General features: G+C 39.0%; 1 protein-coding gene across 1 annotated transcript in view; it reads right to left on the bottom strand.

Annotated features, from left to right (window-relative positions):
* Positions 1-1042: 1042 nt before the first annotated feature.
* Positions 1043-15720, bottom strand: part of LAP3 (leucine aminopeptidase 3) — a 17383-nt gene continuing 2705 nt past the window's right edge. Inside the window, exons 2-11 of the mRNA XM_010576885.1 lie at positions 13825-13930; positions 12546-12705; positions 9030-9191; positions 7851-8009; positions 6944-7068; positions 5481-5569; positions 3970-4072; positions 2159-2238; positions 1363-1475; positions 1043-1253 (exon numbers count right to left, since the gene is read on the bottom strand). Coding sequence (XP_010575187.1) covers positions 1055-1253; positions 1363-1475; positions 2159-2238; positions 3970-4072; positions 5481-5569; positions 6944-7068; positions 7851-8009; positions 9030-9191; positions 12546-12705; positions 13825-13930 — 1296 coding nt within the window. The 3' untranslated portion in view covers positions 1043-1054. The remainder of the gene's footprint in view (positions 1254-1362; positions 1476-2158; positions 2239-3969; positions 4073-5480; positions 5570-6943; positions 7069-7850; positions 8010-9029; positions 9192-12545; positions 12706-13824; positions 13931-15720) is intronic.

Below are 15720 nucleotides of genomic sequence, written 5' to 3'. Positions count from 1 at the left end.
GGCCGCTACCTCAGCCCGCGGCCGGCTCCGCCGCCTCACACAGCGGCAGCCCCAGCTGCCGCCTGTCGCCCCCCGCGTGAAACGGTAAAGAGGAGAAGCAGAGAAAGCAAAGGCATCCTTCCCAGCGGGACCCTCCTTCTCCAGCCTTCTCCTGTCGGGCTCCGGCCGGGGTAAGCACCAGTTCAGCACCGCTGGTTACAGACCAGCGTTTAACAAAAAAAAAAACAACCCCACCCTCTGGGCCCGGATCCCCCAAATTCTCAATAAGACATCGCCCCACGTTGTGAGCGTTAAGCCTGTTGGACGTTTGAACTGAGTCTGGGAATACTGTCACTGCGTGGAGCCTGACAGCCTCACACAAGTAAAGGGGGGAAGCAGCAGGATGACAGACATCACGCGAGATGGTGGCAGGTTCCCCCCCCCCAAAACCCCACCAATTACTAACTTGCATTCATTAGTTTTTGTAGAACAGTTACAAGATGCACTCTTGTTAGCACTCGTTTAAGACTCTCTACATAATTTAGTGCTGAAGCCATGCTAATCACCCTAATTGCAACAGCTTGAAAAGTCTGATGGTGCATCATTTCTACCTCAATACACACCAACAACAGTTTTAGTTTTTCTAAGGAAAAATGCTAGAATGGCATTTTTATAAACCTTTCACAGCACCTACAATTCACCCAAATCTGAGGCTCAGCTATGATCTCTATCTATTGTTAATTCTCTCTCAATCAAACCACACACCCAAATAAAAGATTTATTGTTTGCAAGAATTATGATTACTTAACATATAAAATAGGAGTTCAGATGTTTTCCATCATCATGTTTTGGTACTAAATATCTCAATAGTTCAAACAGAATATTTTTTATTTTAAACTGCATAATATGGGATGACAAATCTCAAAGGTGAGATATTCTTACCCAAATAATGATTTATAAATGCATTTGTAGTTCTTTGCCATAGTGAAAATATGCTTGAGGCATTCATTTATGAGTAATACTTTTAAAGATTTTTTTTTCTTAAGGCGGAGTAGATGGTTTTAGAATAAGTATTTTATTTGGTATTGTGACTGTCTTGACTTAATCGAGCCACAAACTCTACTAGTGTTCTTGTAGGCCGCCCTGCCATGCCTTTTCGAAGATAGGGCACCTCATCTTTATTCGACATCACACCAGCTATATCTAAATGAGCCCAGTGAGAGGCAGTCACAAATTCCTTCAGGAATGCAGCAGCTGTGCATGCTCCTCCAGCTCTGTGGGAAGCAGAAAAATTGTATTGTTTCTAAAGCAGCACCAACAGCACAAACATTAAACAAATACACTGAAAGAAAGGGGCACATGAAGGATATTGGTACATCTTACCTGCTGTACTTTCCAATGTTACTCAGATCTGCAAGAGGACACTCTGTTACTTGTTTTGTGTAATGTTCAAAAAGAGGCATTCTCCAAACTCTGTCTCCTGTCAGAACACTGGCCTGAAAAAGAAACAGTGATAAGTTTTGGCAATTTTTTAAACTTGTTTTTTAAACTGCATTTATAAGCCCCAGTATCAGGCATGCTTATTTTTGTTTAGCTTTGATCAGTCTAAAAATCTTCATCCCAATATAATATTAGGTATTTGGAAATACACTGAAAAACAAAACAGTGAATCCTACTTTTTAGGTACTTTGGTGTTAGCTAAAAGGTAAAATCTAAAGACTGCTTTGGTTTTTTTCAGGGTGTTTTTTTTTCCTGACAACACAAATCCTTCCCTTCAGAGACTTCCTTTAGCCATCACACTTCAGCCACTCATGAACCCACTCTGAATTTCTGTCTCAGTGTTGTTAAGCAAGATCAATTATCTTTTTAACATGAGCTAATTACTGTCAGTAGTCCTGAGCTTATGCAGATGCAGTAAGTTATCAGAACATGCAGATCCTTGAGATGATGTGCATGCTGTTTGCTGTATATTAAACCTCACCAAAGAGCTAGTAACAGTCAAAATTAATTATTTTCAATTAAATACAGTACTAACACCATTCCTACGAGATTTCAAAATGTAGTAACATACCTTTTAGATTTGCATAAAGAAAGACTTTCAGTAATGCACTAACTTTTCAATAACAACAGCTATTACTGAATTATTATTATGATTTAATAATAAATGCAGATAGCCTACCTCATAAAGGTGAGTCCAAAGCCAGGATGAGTTTGTGAACACCCCTGTGGCAGCAGACCCCAATGCAACATCCATGGCACCTACAGAAACACACCTTCAAGGTTATACAAAAAAGTCAAAGGTGGACCAGAGCTATTCCTTTGCATCCTGACTCCTCACAGAACTTTCCATTTTTATTTCCCATTATCAGTAATTTCTAAAGTCTGCAAAAACTAAAGATTTTAGTACACTTGCATTTTAAAAAGTTTAAACCTTGTTAAAACATTTATATAATCTAATAGGACAAGAATTCATAAAATTATATTCTGTATCTCATGAAACTAGATTTTCTGTTTTCGGCTTGATATTTCTTAGCAATATTTCTAATGTAATGTATTCAGCAATAACAGTGTCTTCTAAAAAAAAAAAAATCTAAATTTTATTGTTTCCATATAGAAAATGTGAGTGGCCTTTTTCCAATTTATAGACTTCTACAATTTTCAAGCTAATACTTTCCCTTTCGTGAATTTCACTTGCATAGATTTTTGCACAGCATCTCTGAATTTACTTTTAAGTGAAAATAATCCTTATCAAAATACTAAACCATGCCTAAACCAGAGGGATTACATATATGTTTATTTATTTGATGCCACAGAACTGCTTCTGTAATGCCAACACTCAATCCTCAGTGAGATTAAAAAAAAAAAAAAAAAGAAAGGAAAAAAGTAGTTTAACAAATTGGTATGTCAAAGAAATTTCTACAAGAGCTCTCCTCCTTCCTGCTTGGTGTCCAAGGATCCCAAACACAGAATAATCTATAGTGGGAGGAAGGCCCTTCTTCTGTCATGCCCTTTATATGGGAATACTTTTACACAAGCCAACGATCTTAAAATCAGCTTCCCTTCTGTCTATTGAAATTTTCCGTAGCATTTGAGCAGGTAAAACTGATGGAACACAATTTAAAGCACTAGTAGAGAATATATAGAAAGATAATTATTTTGCTTAGCATATTCATTAACACAGTGGACTCCTGTCCAAACTACTTTTCCATGTTTGCTCTCATTTCAGCTACAGTCACTTCACCCACAACAGTTTGTTACTGCAGTTCATGAGATGCATACACAATGCTGTTTTTAAATTTAAAATTATAACCTCATTCACATACAACTGTAAAGACGAAACAATTAAAGCACATTTTATTATGCCTGAAAGTATGCAAACTGCAAATAAGAGATACTTCAGTCAAACGAATTCTTGGGAAGATGATAATGACTTTCCTATTCTATTATCTAGAGGCATGGAGACCTGAGCTAGCTCACATAATGGAAGAACTGGTGCTGGCTAGGTCAGAGCTCAGGCACTCAGGAAGCCGTTCACAAAGAAGCTAGTTTGGCTCCAGCATGGTGAGTGCCATATGGACCTGGCAAGATCCTTCTACAACCATGCCAGTATCTCTGCATCACACAGCCCTGGGAGCTGGGAGGGCTTAGCTCAGAAATGGAAGCACTAGGAAACATCGTGCAGAAACCTCAAAGTCTGCATAGGTTTTCCTGCTCTTACTAGTTGGAACTTACTAGTTCCAACTTCATCTACGTTGCTGAGCGTGTACCCTGCGTTCCAATGCCCTCCCCAGTCCTAGAGACACAGTACAGATGTACAAGTTGTTAGAGCATAAACTGTGCTAGCTGTTGTCCTACAACATGTAAAATCATCTCAGTTGTTTTTCGAATTCACATTGGCTTTATATACATAGTGCAACTAATCCACAGCCCAATTAATGAGAGTAACAAAGAACTGACTTGCAAAACGAGCAGGGAAGGGAGACTGCTTACCTGTTAATGTTGCAGCATTGACAATAGCCCTTGCATTAAAATTGTGGGCATAACAGAGAGCATCAGCTAACAGCAGTCTTCCTTCTGCATCTGTGTTATCTACCTTCAGGTGCAAAATTAGTAAAAACAGATTAACTACTGAAAACATCCCTTTCACTGACTTATTTCTTACATATTATCTTAAATAGCTGTCAGATTGTGAATGCACTGTCACAGGCTCTAGGAACTTCAGGTAATCAAAATTTACTCAAACTAAAAAGAAAAAAGATGTATGTTTATAGAATAAAGCATCTCTGTAGCTGAGATCGAGTCATCTTTCAGCACTGCAACCTCCTCTGCATGCTTGGGCCTCTGTGCTGCTGGCTTCTCAGAAGAGCCTGGAGGCTGGAGAGGTGCTCCAGTGGAGTCTGGGGGGCTGGTTACCATTCCCAGCAAAGCCCCAGGAATCCCAGGGCCTGCTTCTGAGCAAGCACAGAGATCTGGCTAATGGAGACTGCAGAGGAGGAGTACAGATGCATGCCTGGAAACAGTTCCTTGTTATACTGCTTTCTCTTTGGATCTTGAAACTTTTTCCCTCTTAAAAACAACCAACCAAACAAAACACCCAAAACATAAACCAAAAAAACCCACAATAGCCCCTTTGCTCCTTTCAGGGAAAATTCATTATGAATACTGCAAGATTAATTGCATGATATGCTCTGAGTTACTAGCACTTTCTTGCAAATTTCTTCTTGGTGGGGAAATATGTGCCCAGTCTTCTCCCTCAAAGCAGAGGGTGACTGAACTCAGTTTTGGGAGAAGAAGCTCAAGGAACTGGAAGGTTCAGCAAATCAAAGGTGTCAGAATCACAGAAATCCAGACAGAGAGAAATAATTAAGCCATCTACTTCTGCACAACATCAGTGGTCTACAGCACAATGACTTTCAGTACCATTTAATCTATTAGATGAGTATGGAACCGTTTGGATTAAATATAAAATATGTATTTTGGGTACTGATTTGGCAAGCTCCTTTGAATCAACAGCCCCTATGACTCAGCGAGTTCTGATTGTACAGAGCAGCTTGGCAGTGTTAAAGACCTTGGTTACATCAGCAGGAAACTAATACTCTTACGTCTTACTCGAGATAGCAGGGAGTCTCCTTAAGGGTCTGCTGGAAATAATTAATATGTTATTCATTCTAACTGAGAACCTATACTTAAGATCATTGTAACAACCGCTTGTGCTAAAACAAGATTTTCTAGCATGTTCAGTAAATGTCCATACTTTTCAGCTTTTCATAGCAATTTATAAAACATGTCTAATCTGTTCAGTCTATATTTATATTTGAAAGAATCCTATGATAACAGTTTCTAATTAATATCATGCTTCTTACTTTTTTAAAAAAAGTACATTTGCACTGCTTATCTTTTTAAAGGGTCTTTTCAAACATGTACTTTGACTGCAGTCATATAACTTGATTGATTAAACCAATTCACTAAAAGCATTCAAAATCCAAGTTTCACATGCATACCTGTATTGTTTTTCCATTCCTGGCTCTAACTACATCCCCAGGCTTGTTTGCCTTACCACTGGGCATATTTTCACAGAGAGGTGCCAAACCTCAAGAGAGAAAAGAAAAAGTACATTACTAGTTTCTTTCTCAGAAAAGAAGTAGAAAAAACACTTAGAAAACAAACAAACACCTCCTTAAGAAAACAGTACTATTCTCATCTTGAACTTACGAGTCAATGACTCAAAATCCAAATTTTCCTGTTTACTGAAAGACACATGGTTCAACTTTCAATCAGGGAATTTCCTCTGCATGTTGCACCACCACATTCTCTCACCTATACCATTTACCACTAGGATTTACTTTTACTTAATGCCCAGACAAGTCAGGTCAGAGGAGCAATAAATACCATCTTATGTCTTCCATATATGAAAAATTAGTCACATGTAAATGGATTTCTTTCTTTCTGAAATTAAAAACTTCTTGGATTAACACTGAGCCAATCAAGCTCTGCTCATTGTAAATAAACATTATGTAATGTCAAGAGGGGTCCAAGGACTCGCCATAGAACTCCAACCATAAGAAGAACAAGTAGAGATGAGCAAAAATGAGGGTCAGCGTCAAAACTCCAACTATGAATGGGGGTAATGGGATGAAAGGCATTCCACCATTCCTAGGGAAAACCTGCTCCTAGCATAAGGAATAAGCAAATTGTGGACCACCACAGTGGAATTACATACACAGACTTTTGCTCCACTGACTTAGCCCTTCCCTTTGCATATTTTTAAATGAGGCATGTCGTGAGGATGTGTGTTTCGCTGCCCTCTACTGGTTGAAGCATAAAAGTGACTAAAATACTCGTTTCCTGAAAGTCAAGGTTCTCAAATATAAAACTTATCCTAGAATGGATGACATGTCATCACCAACTGATATTGCCACGGTTGCTGAATCAACTCATTTAATTTTAGCTGTGCAACATTTCTGCAGAAAAAATCAGCATTCCTTATACTTAAAAATAGTATCAGCAGACTGGTTTTGTTTGTTTGTTTTAGATTTCTCTTCTGCCGAGATATTCAGCTAAGGAAACAAGAGTTGATCCCTCTTCCTGTTTAGCTGTGGCAAACACTTATGGAGGTAGCTCAGCTAACTCCTTTTCACTTTTAATTGCTTTTACAGATATCCACATTCCTTCCTGTAATGAAGGATCAGGACTTCTGAAAAACTCATTGCTCTCCCAAGATTTAAAAATCATGCCTTCAAAATTTTAATTTGGTGTTGCAATATTTTATGCAAGCAAAGATAGCAATTTTTTTATAAGCAAGTAAAAATGGAAGAGAGGCTGAACAAGGGAATGAGAGAAGTAGGTCTGCAAGAGTCCATGACATTTCTATTAAGACCATTAAAACTGCTGATACTAGAAAATTACTGTCTAAACGGAATCTTGTAAAATGAAGAGTTTTGGATTCTCACACAAACACACTTACCAATTATGTTAAGAGGTAGATTTAAAGCTGCTGCTGTTACAATGGCTGAACAGACAGTTGCTGCCCCTCCCATATCTGCTCTCATCGCATCCATACCCGATGACGGCTTCAGTGAAATGCCACCACTGGAACAAATAGCACAAGCATCATCCAACATTTAGGATTTCGATGTTGCATACATTGATAATATTCCGTCGTCCATCAGTATGTTTTAGCACCAAATATCAGTAAATGCTAGACTTGATGTTTTCAAATATTCCTGCAACACCCTAGTAAGCATACTGAAAGCAAGGTATCTGGGTTTTCATTTCAGATAAAATAATGTCTCTGAGTTATTTCCTCATAATTAGGATGCCACAAAAATCCAGGTAATCTGCAGCAGTCTAACTCAGTGGTCTTCATAATAGCAGAAGAGCACAAAACAAGAATAAAATAGGACACTTGGTAAAATCAGCATATGGAAGGGGACCAGACTGATAAATTCTTCAGTTGTTATGTGACATGAAAAGCAGTTATAAGGAACTGCTGCAAAGAATAAACTATTTTCTCTTTCCTTAAGCATGATGTAGATGTCCAGTGACAAATTGCAATTCTAAACATGTAAATTCTTCATCCAGAGGTTTGCTCAGGCCAAAAAAAAGAAAAAATAGCACGTTCTTTGTTTTGTTTACCTCTGAATTTCCATTTTCCCCTTACAAGATGAGGGCATATCAGTTCCTACTTTGTCCAACCACTCACTCAAGCTTGTCTTATCCCCAGGAAAGGCAGCACAATCTACTATATAAGGCAAATTCACTGGAATGGCATTGGAAGGTGTACTGAGCAAAGAAAAAGCATCTCCCCATTGCACATGAATAGCAGGAAGGCATTTTCCCCCCTCTAATCATTAAAATATTAGCATACATACCTGTCAAATGTAACTCCTTTTCCTACAAATACCAATGGGGAGTCATTTGTATTAGCACCACCTAAATAGTGAATCTCCAGAAAGATGGGAGGTTCAGCCGAACCCTTAGCTACACTCAGGAATGCTCCCATCTGTTGTGTTGCTATCCAAGACTCTGGTCTGGAATAGAAATTTATATATATTTTTTTTTATTGGACACTTTGACCGAGGTGATTTTGTTTGTTTTTAAGAGTTCACAATTCTTGAAGGTTCATACACAAACTATTAATTTAATTTAGTTAGTTAATTTGAAAACTGCCATTTAAATCCAACCATTATTTTTTTGTAAAACAGAAAAATACTTCCTTGAAGTTGTTGCTTGATTTTTGTTTTGCCTCATTTTAAAAAACCAACCAAAACAACAGAACAAAAACCAGCTCCTCTACATTGTCTGCATCAGAAACATTAATCTTTCACTTGCCCGTAAGGCCATAGTCTCTGAAGGCATATGAAGTAACAATATCACAGCAGGTTACAGTTTAGCTTTCTGCTATCAACATGGTTAACTACAGTTAAAGTTGATTTCCCTCAGTCTTTTGCTTTTCAACAAAACAGCCTCCAACACTCGCACAACCAGTTAGTCCATTCCCACCAAAGAGCAGTAACTAGAAATTCAGAGGCAAGAAGCATTAGCTGTCCAAATTCAATTGCAAGGGCTTTTACAGCTCCATCTCAACATTTTTAAAAGACAAATAAGAAACCCCCAACAATAACAGCAATAAATAGAGGATGTTTAATTACCACATCCAAACAAAAAAGCAAAGGTGTGTATAAAACCCACTTGGGAAGAAAACAAAAGGTATTAGAAAAAAGGTACCCAGTATTTGCCCTCTTATTCACCAAGTCTTCATTAGGCTTCCTTTCACAGCATATGTGTTAATTAAGCAGTAATTGACTGCATGACTAATTGACAGTTAATCATTTTACTGTGTCACAGTATCTAGCTCGCTAGGCAAACTAGAAGCTCACCTCCTAATTCTGAGAGTAGGTTGCAGTGTGGGCACCCCTCATACCTTTTTGCCAAACACTTCCTCTGCTTTTGTTATTTGAAGTGGCAGAGTGAAAATGAAAGCCTGCTGCAGATTTGAATAACCTGGACGGTATCTTACTCTATAGAGGAATCATTTCACTGGAATTTACCTTATATGGACCTTCACATTGCTGCAACTTCTGAGCTTCTGTTCAATATGTTCAGCAAATTTGATTGGAGTTATATAATTAGCTGGAGCCTCCATAAGGTACCGAGCAAGGTTCTGACCCTCAGCGTAGATAACACCTTTTTGCCAGGCTTCACTTTCTGCACTAAACAACACCATACAATAATCGGGATTATAAACATTTGCAAAAGTAAGATGTTGTCAGCATCCATCTGTTCTCTCCTGTCTGAAAATGCGGTATCATTAATTTGGGGCAATTAAGAATGTCATAGTAATCTTACTATTGGGAATTTAGTATGAGATCCAAGGTGCATCTAGTCTAGTAGCTCATCTCTGGTTCTAGTCAGTGCCAAATGCTTCACAGAAAGCTAGAAGAATCCTAGAACAGACAAATGTAAAATTATCTAATACATTAGGTGTTGTCCTAATCCTTACTAGTCAAGAGATTGGCTTAAGTCATTAAGCACAAGGTTTAATACCCCTTCCAAAATTTGTAATCACATCAATTATAACAGCCCTGGAAGTTTTTTATTTACCATATAAAGCCTCCAATGCTGTTTTTCACTTTACTGAAATACAATTATGTGATAAGAGTGGAATTTGGATCTCATTTCACAGGGCACTCAAGGCATTTTGCTAATGAATGACAGAGCAAACATTGGAAGAGCTGCCTGCACAGGAAATGGGGATGTCTCTCTGGTTACTTTGCAACGCTACCAGTACAAAACCATTCACTGTACTGAGACAGAACTGAAAGACTTACTTGCATTAAAAGATACCACAAAAGAACACAGTGAAGAAGGAATCTAGAAACATTGCCTGGATATGGAGGGATGTAATTAAGAAGCCAAATCTCAGCTGACACTGAAACAGACAAGAAGTAGGTCAGGCAACAAGATGACTTCAACAGGTACATCAGGAAAAGGAAGGTCAGTAATAATGCTGTCCCCTCACTAAATGGGGCAGGGAATCCAGTGAACACTGAGAAGACTGAAGTTCTCAATGCCTGCTTTGCATCAGTCTTAATAATTACTAAGGTGGGCTTTCACATTTCCAGGTACTTTGTGCTTAAGGTTTGGGAAAGAAAGGTACTACCCATGGCAGAGGAAGACAGACTTACAACTGCTTAAGGAAGCTGGACATACACAAGTCCTTGGTAGCACGCAGGATATAGCTGAGTGCTGAGGGAGCTGCCTGCCATCATTGCAAGTCTGCTCTCTTTCAGTTTGAAAGGTCATGGTAACTGAATGTGGTCCCTGATAATTGGAAAAAGGACAAATACCCATCTTTAAGAATGGCAAGGAGGATATAGGGAACTACAAGCCAGTTATCCTAGAATAATCCCCTAAAATTTTATGGAGAAAGTCATCTTGGAAGCCACTACCAGGTACATGAAGGACAAGACGGTCACTGGGAACAGTCATTATAGATTTATTTGGGGCAAATCATGCCTGATGAACTTGATTGTCTTTTATGATGAGAGGGTTGGCACAGAGGACCACAGTGGATGTCATTTATCTGTTTTAGCGAGGTTTTCACATGGAATCCTTGCAGACAAATTCAGAAAACTTGAACTGGAGGGATAGACTACAAAATGGGTGGAAAACTGAAAGACCTGTTGGGCTCAGAAGATAGCAGACAACAGTTGAATGGTCTAGCTGGCAGTTAGTTATGTGTGGTATTCCTCAGGGGTTGATGCTGAGGTTGATACCTTCACCAACAACTTGGACAATGAAAAGTACCGTCAGAAGTTCATGGAAAGCATTGCATTGCAGGGAGCAGCTGAAATGGGGAGGGTGGGGCCACCATTCACAGGGGCCTTGACAAGCTGAAGGAATGCACCAAGGGGAACATCGTGAAGTTTAACACACTGGCGTAAAGTCCTGTACCTGGGACAGGACAGCTCTATGCAACAGTCAGGCTGGACACTGACTAGGCAGAAAGCAATGGTGCAGAAAAGAACCTGGGGATCCTGGTGGACAAGTTGAGCAGGAGTAAGCAGTGCATTACTCTGGTGACAAAGGCCAACCATGTACTGCATTGGATTAGAGCATAGCCAGCATGTTAAGGGAAATAATTATTTACCTCCTTGGCATTTGCGAGGCTGCATCTAGCTACATCTTCTGGCTGCCTCTAGCTACGTCCACTTTTGAGTTTCTGAATACAAAACCAATACTGATAAACTAGAGAAAGTCCAAAGGAGGGCCCCTTAGAGGGATAGGGAGCTGAAGCACATGGCATATGAGGAGAAGCTAAGAGAACTGATTTGTTTCACCTAGAGAAGAAAAAATGAGGGAAGATCTAACTGCAGTCTTTCCTCTACCCTTAAATAGGGTTTATAGAGAAGATGAAGACAAACATATCTCAGAGCTGCACAGTAAGAGGGTAAGAGACAATGGTCTCAAGATTCAACAAGGGAAACTGCAAAAAAATTCACCATGAGTGTAGTTAAGCACTAGAACAGATGGCCCAGTGAGGTTGTGGAATTTCCATCTCCAGAGATATTCAAAACTGGGCTAGACAAAGGGCTGATCAATGTGATTGAGCTTTAAAGTTGTACGTAACTTCCAGGTTATCCCTAATCCAAGTTGGATCTGGACTAGATGACCTCCAGAGGTCCTTCCTAACCTATACACAAAAATTACTTCCAGTGTCATAAGTGGTCATAGGACCGTCTATGTTTTCAGGAAATATTTATTTAATATAAATGTGATTGGCTCCCAAACTATCTGCTGTGTTACAAAATGGGAAGCGTTGCATGTAGCTTAATAAGACATGCTTAAATTGAGATGTTCTTATTTTATTTCACTAACTTCCTCATAAGGAAGGACTTTTTCCTGTATAAAGTACATATGGGAAATACCTCTCCTCTGCATGACAGAATATCCTGTATGGAAGGTCCAAAGCCCACTCTGATAGGGTAAAAGAGGATTAATAAAACTTTGTTCTGGAACCAAAAGCTCTGATATTATGTCTATTTAGAGGCCAGAAGCACCCAAGCTTCTCTTCTTGCATTATACTCTGTGACTGAAAACATAACAAATGAACTATGCAAAACGTCTCCATCATGGCATGGTCTGGTGTCAATCAGCACTTCCTGATTCTCAGAAGGATTTATTAATTTGTAGAGTTTGAAGTACCTCTGCTCCACAATTTTGGCATGCAATACCAACAGAAGTCCTTTTACATCACAACTATGCTTCAGGTAATTTTTTACTTGTATTTTCAACTTGGGCCTTCTTTTCTATGAAGCAGCGTTTACTTACCCTTAACCTCAGAACATGGCATACTAACTAAGCATATGGAGCAAACACTATAAATATACTTGAGATGTCAAATACTTCAGGAAATTCAAAGGAGTAGGAGGAGTTAAGAGGGATATTGCTGCTAGCCATATTCTTTCGGTTTTATGTTTTTCTCATGCACAAGCATGTACACAGTTCTATAAATAAATAAACAAACAGATAAATAAATAGGCAAGCTTTCCTTTTGCCATCACCTTCCATGAAGCTGAGGAGTAACTACAGGTTTCTTTTTTTGCTTCAGCTCGTTATATTCATACAATCCAAGGACAGCACCTTCTGCAGCCGCTTGAGCATCTCCACAGGGGTCTACTTCAACACAAGGGATCTCCAGATCTTGGATCTGTCTACAGCCAACTGAAAAATACAGTACAGAACTAGTAGGCTGAGTATTGCACAGAACAGCAAAACAGGTGTCTGAGGTGATCAATATGACATTTCAAGGAAAAAATAAATTTAACTCAAGATATCTGAGTTTATAAGTAAATCAAAAAGATAATGCAGTAGAATAATTAAAAATGCTAATGACCATACACTGACAAATTTTGACTAAAATTATCACTTGATGAATTGTAATGATTAAGACATTTCACAAGAATAAAAAGGAAAAGTCCACACTTGTTCCAATTCCTTTAAGCTCACTCTATATCAAAGAAAAGCTTTATCGTTCTGGAATGCTATAGATTACGACTAGCTACAGGTATGGAAATTCACTGTAATTTAGTTTTTTGCTAAGAATGTACGACTGCTCTTTTCTTCCAAATGAGTTTATACACACTTTTATAAACAAACAGAAAAATACCATAACATATTCCATAAATTCTATTTTGTACCCAAATAATTTAACAATGTTTTGGCAGCTGGTGAGACAATGTGGGCTAGCACTTCAGACATATAGCTGTCGTACATGTGTGACTGACCTCCAGTCTCAGATTATAAACTCTGTGGTGAGAACTCTTTCTGTTCTTGTTTTATGCACACTTAGATGCAGCAGTCATCCTTGATTAAGATAGAGAGGCCTCCTCTGCCTATGAAGGATAACATACTGAATCATACTACTGATGCTGTGAAAGATAGCGGTTTATAACACAAATATCTCCGTTACAAACTAAGTGGCAAAAGTAAATACATGTGCATACTTGAGTACAGCATGCGCATAAAGTGAATCGGTGATGCTCTCAGGCTTCAAAATAGTAGTAATTAAACAAGTGCCTTTTCCATATCACACTCTTTAGGAAAGTTATTTGATATAAATAACTGCAGTTACCTGTCTGCAGATTGATTTACATGCCCTATAACTCCTTCCTCACTAAGGAAAAACTTATATGAATATCAGTGACAAGTAAACGCATTTGCCAAACCATGAAGTAGGTTTTGCATTTCAAAACAAAATCATGTCTAGAGTCACTCTTCAAAAATGGAACATGCTGCAGTATTGCAATAGTTTTATAGACAAAATGCTTAAAAATAGTTAACCTGCAACAGCTGCACGAATATTTTCTTTGCCTTCATTCCAGTTTTCTTGCTCATTTACTCCAGCATTCTTCTTACCCAAGCCAACTACAACCACGCTCGGAAAATCCTAGATGAAGTCGACACACAAATGGATTCACTTTCCTCATTGTTACAGCCACAGCAAAGAGTTGTTAAAAAGACCTTCCTTTTCAAATCAAACCAAGCACAGCATTAAAATATATTCAGTACTTTATGTTACATACATTTCTTCATCAAGAGTGCCAGTATGGTGCCACTGTCTTGCACTCCCAATCATTTCCCACAGGCATGCAACCAGTTGTTCTCTTGTCCGGTTAATAGTTAGTTATGTGTATTGCAGCAGATAGGGCTTTATGCTCAACACATAGCAAACTTGATACTTCAAAGGGCAAGTCTAAGAGTCCTTTGAAAGCAGATCCAGCTTTCCAGTTGCAACAAAGGCCAGAACTGAGCTGGAGAAGTGTAACCTTTTTTGGCACAGTACTATGTTCAAGGAAATAAAATCACTTCAAAGGCTGAGCCTATTAGCTCAGCTCAGGAGCTGAGCTGGCATGATTTGCCAGGTAAGAAACCGAAGCTGCACAGAGGTACACAGCTCTAGAACTCAGGAAAGCAACATAGTACAGCAGACTAAATGCTTGCCTTATAAGCTGCAAGCGGAAGGCAAAAAGGAAGAAATAACAAAGATTAAAACAGCCTTTTAAGAATGAGTCAAATTTGTATAAAACTCAAGGTTATATATGTGAACAGACTTCCCATAGCTCTGAAGAAAAATGAAGTTAATCTTAGGCTTTCCCTTCCATCACAAAAAGCTGCTCTGTCAGATTCTAACAATCAGCTTTCAAACTGTTACACTGTAGTAAAGTCTTTTAGTCCACAAGATGCTGAAACCGGTGTTAGCTTTCTAGAAGATTCATGTTAACATTTTTTTAGTTATCATTATTTTACAGACTTAGAAGAGTGCGTAAGGCCAAATTCTACTGCCTTCTCTTGCAGAGATTTGCTACTCACTTCAGAGGCCGTCCTGTATGCAGAACTGGGATAATGGCACCTTCAGTGGACTCAACTTCCATGAAATTTCCAAGAGCCTTTCTACTGAGACCAGTGTCACCTGTCTGGGGTCTCCACACAGGAATTTATACATGGTAGGCAATACTCACTATAAATTGATTTATTTAAAATCATTTAAATAGCACTAATGTAAGATTCAGTTACTTAGGCAGGGACACCTAGTGTCATATTACATGTCTGCCTCGCCTCTAGCTACTACTCCAGAAAGGCACAAATGGTAACCACATTTGCCAGCTCCACGCAGGTGCATTAGATGTATTAGGGCTTCTCAAATGGCACCAAAAGCCTAACTTTAAGCAGATGAATCCCCATCTCATACTCTTGTGATAGGTCATGTCTGTGCAGACAGAAGTCCTGCTTGAACAACAGTCCCACGTCTTGTTTTCAGAGGTTTCAAGCAAATTACTTTAAAAACCTCTGATTAAAGCCTACGACGGGACTGCCTTGTGTTAGAGCTGTCATGTTGGGAAGGCCTTTGCACATACCGGTACACACTTGCACACTCACTCCTCCTGAACATAGAAGGCACAGTAGAAGTCTGATCCAGAACTGTTGTGCTTCAGCTCATTCAGTAAGCAGTTATTCAGAGCACACCACCTTTGCAGCAAACTCGTTTAAATCTTCTCCATTTGCAGCACAGTGGAGGGAGTACAGGATTGTGCAAAAGGCCATGCAAACATGGGCAGTACAGAACAGGAGGTTTCAATAAGAACCCCATGTTTTGTTGAGAGGGGTGAGAGCGGGAAGAAGAGCAGAGCATTTATAGAAGCACAGCAGTGAACCCAGCTTAAAATAAGATGTAAGGGC

Source organism: Haliaeetus leucocephalus, unplaced genomic scaffold (assembly GCF_000737465.1).
Source record: "Haliaeetus leucocephalus isolate CR32 unplaced genomic scaffold, Haliaeetus_leucocephalus-4.0 Scaffold545, whole genome shotgun sequence".
In the NCBI taxonomy this organism is placed as follows: domain Eukaryota; kingdom Metazoa; phylum Chordata; class Aves; order Accipitriformes; family Accipitridae; genus Haliaeetus; species Haliaeetus leucocephalus.
This window is presented reverse-complemented; position numbering and strand designations above follow the sequence as displayed.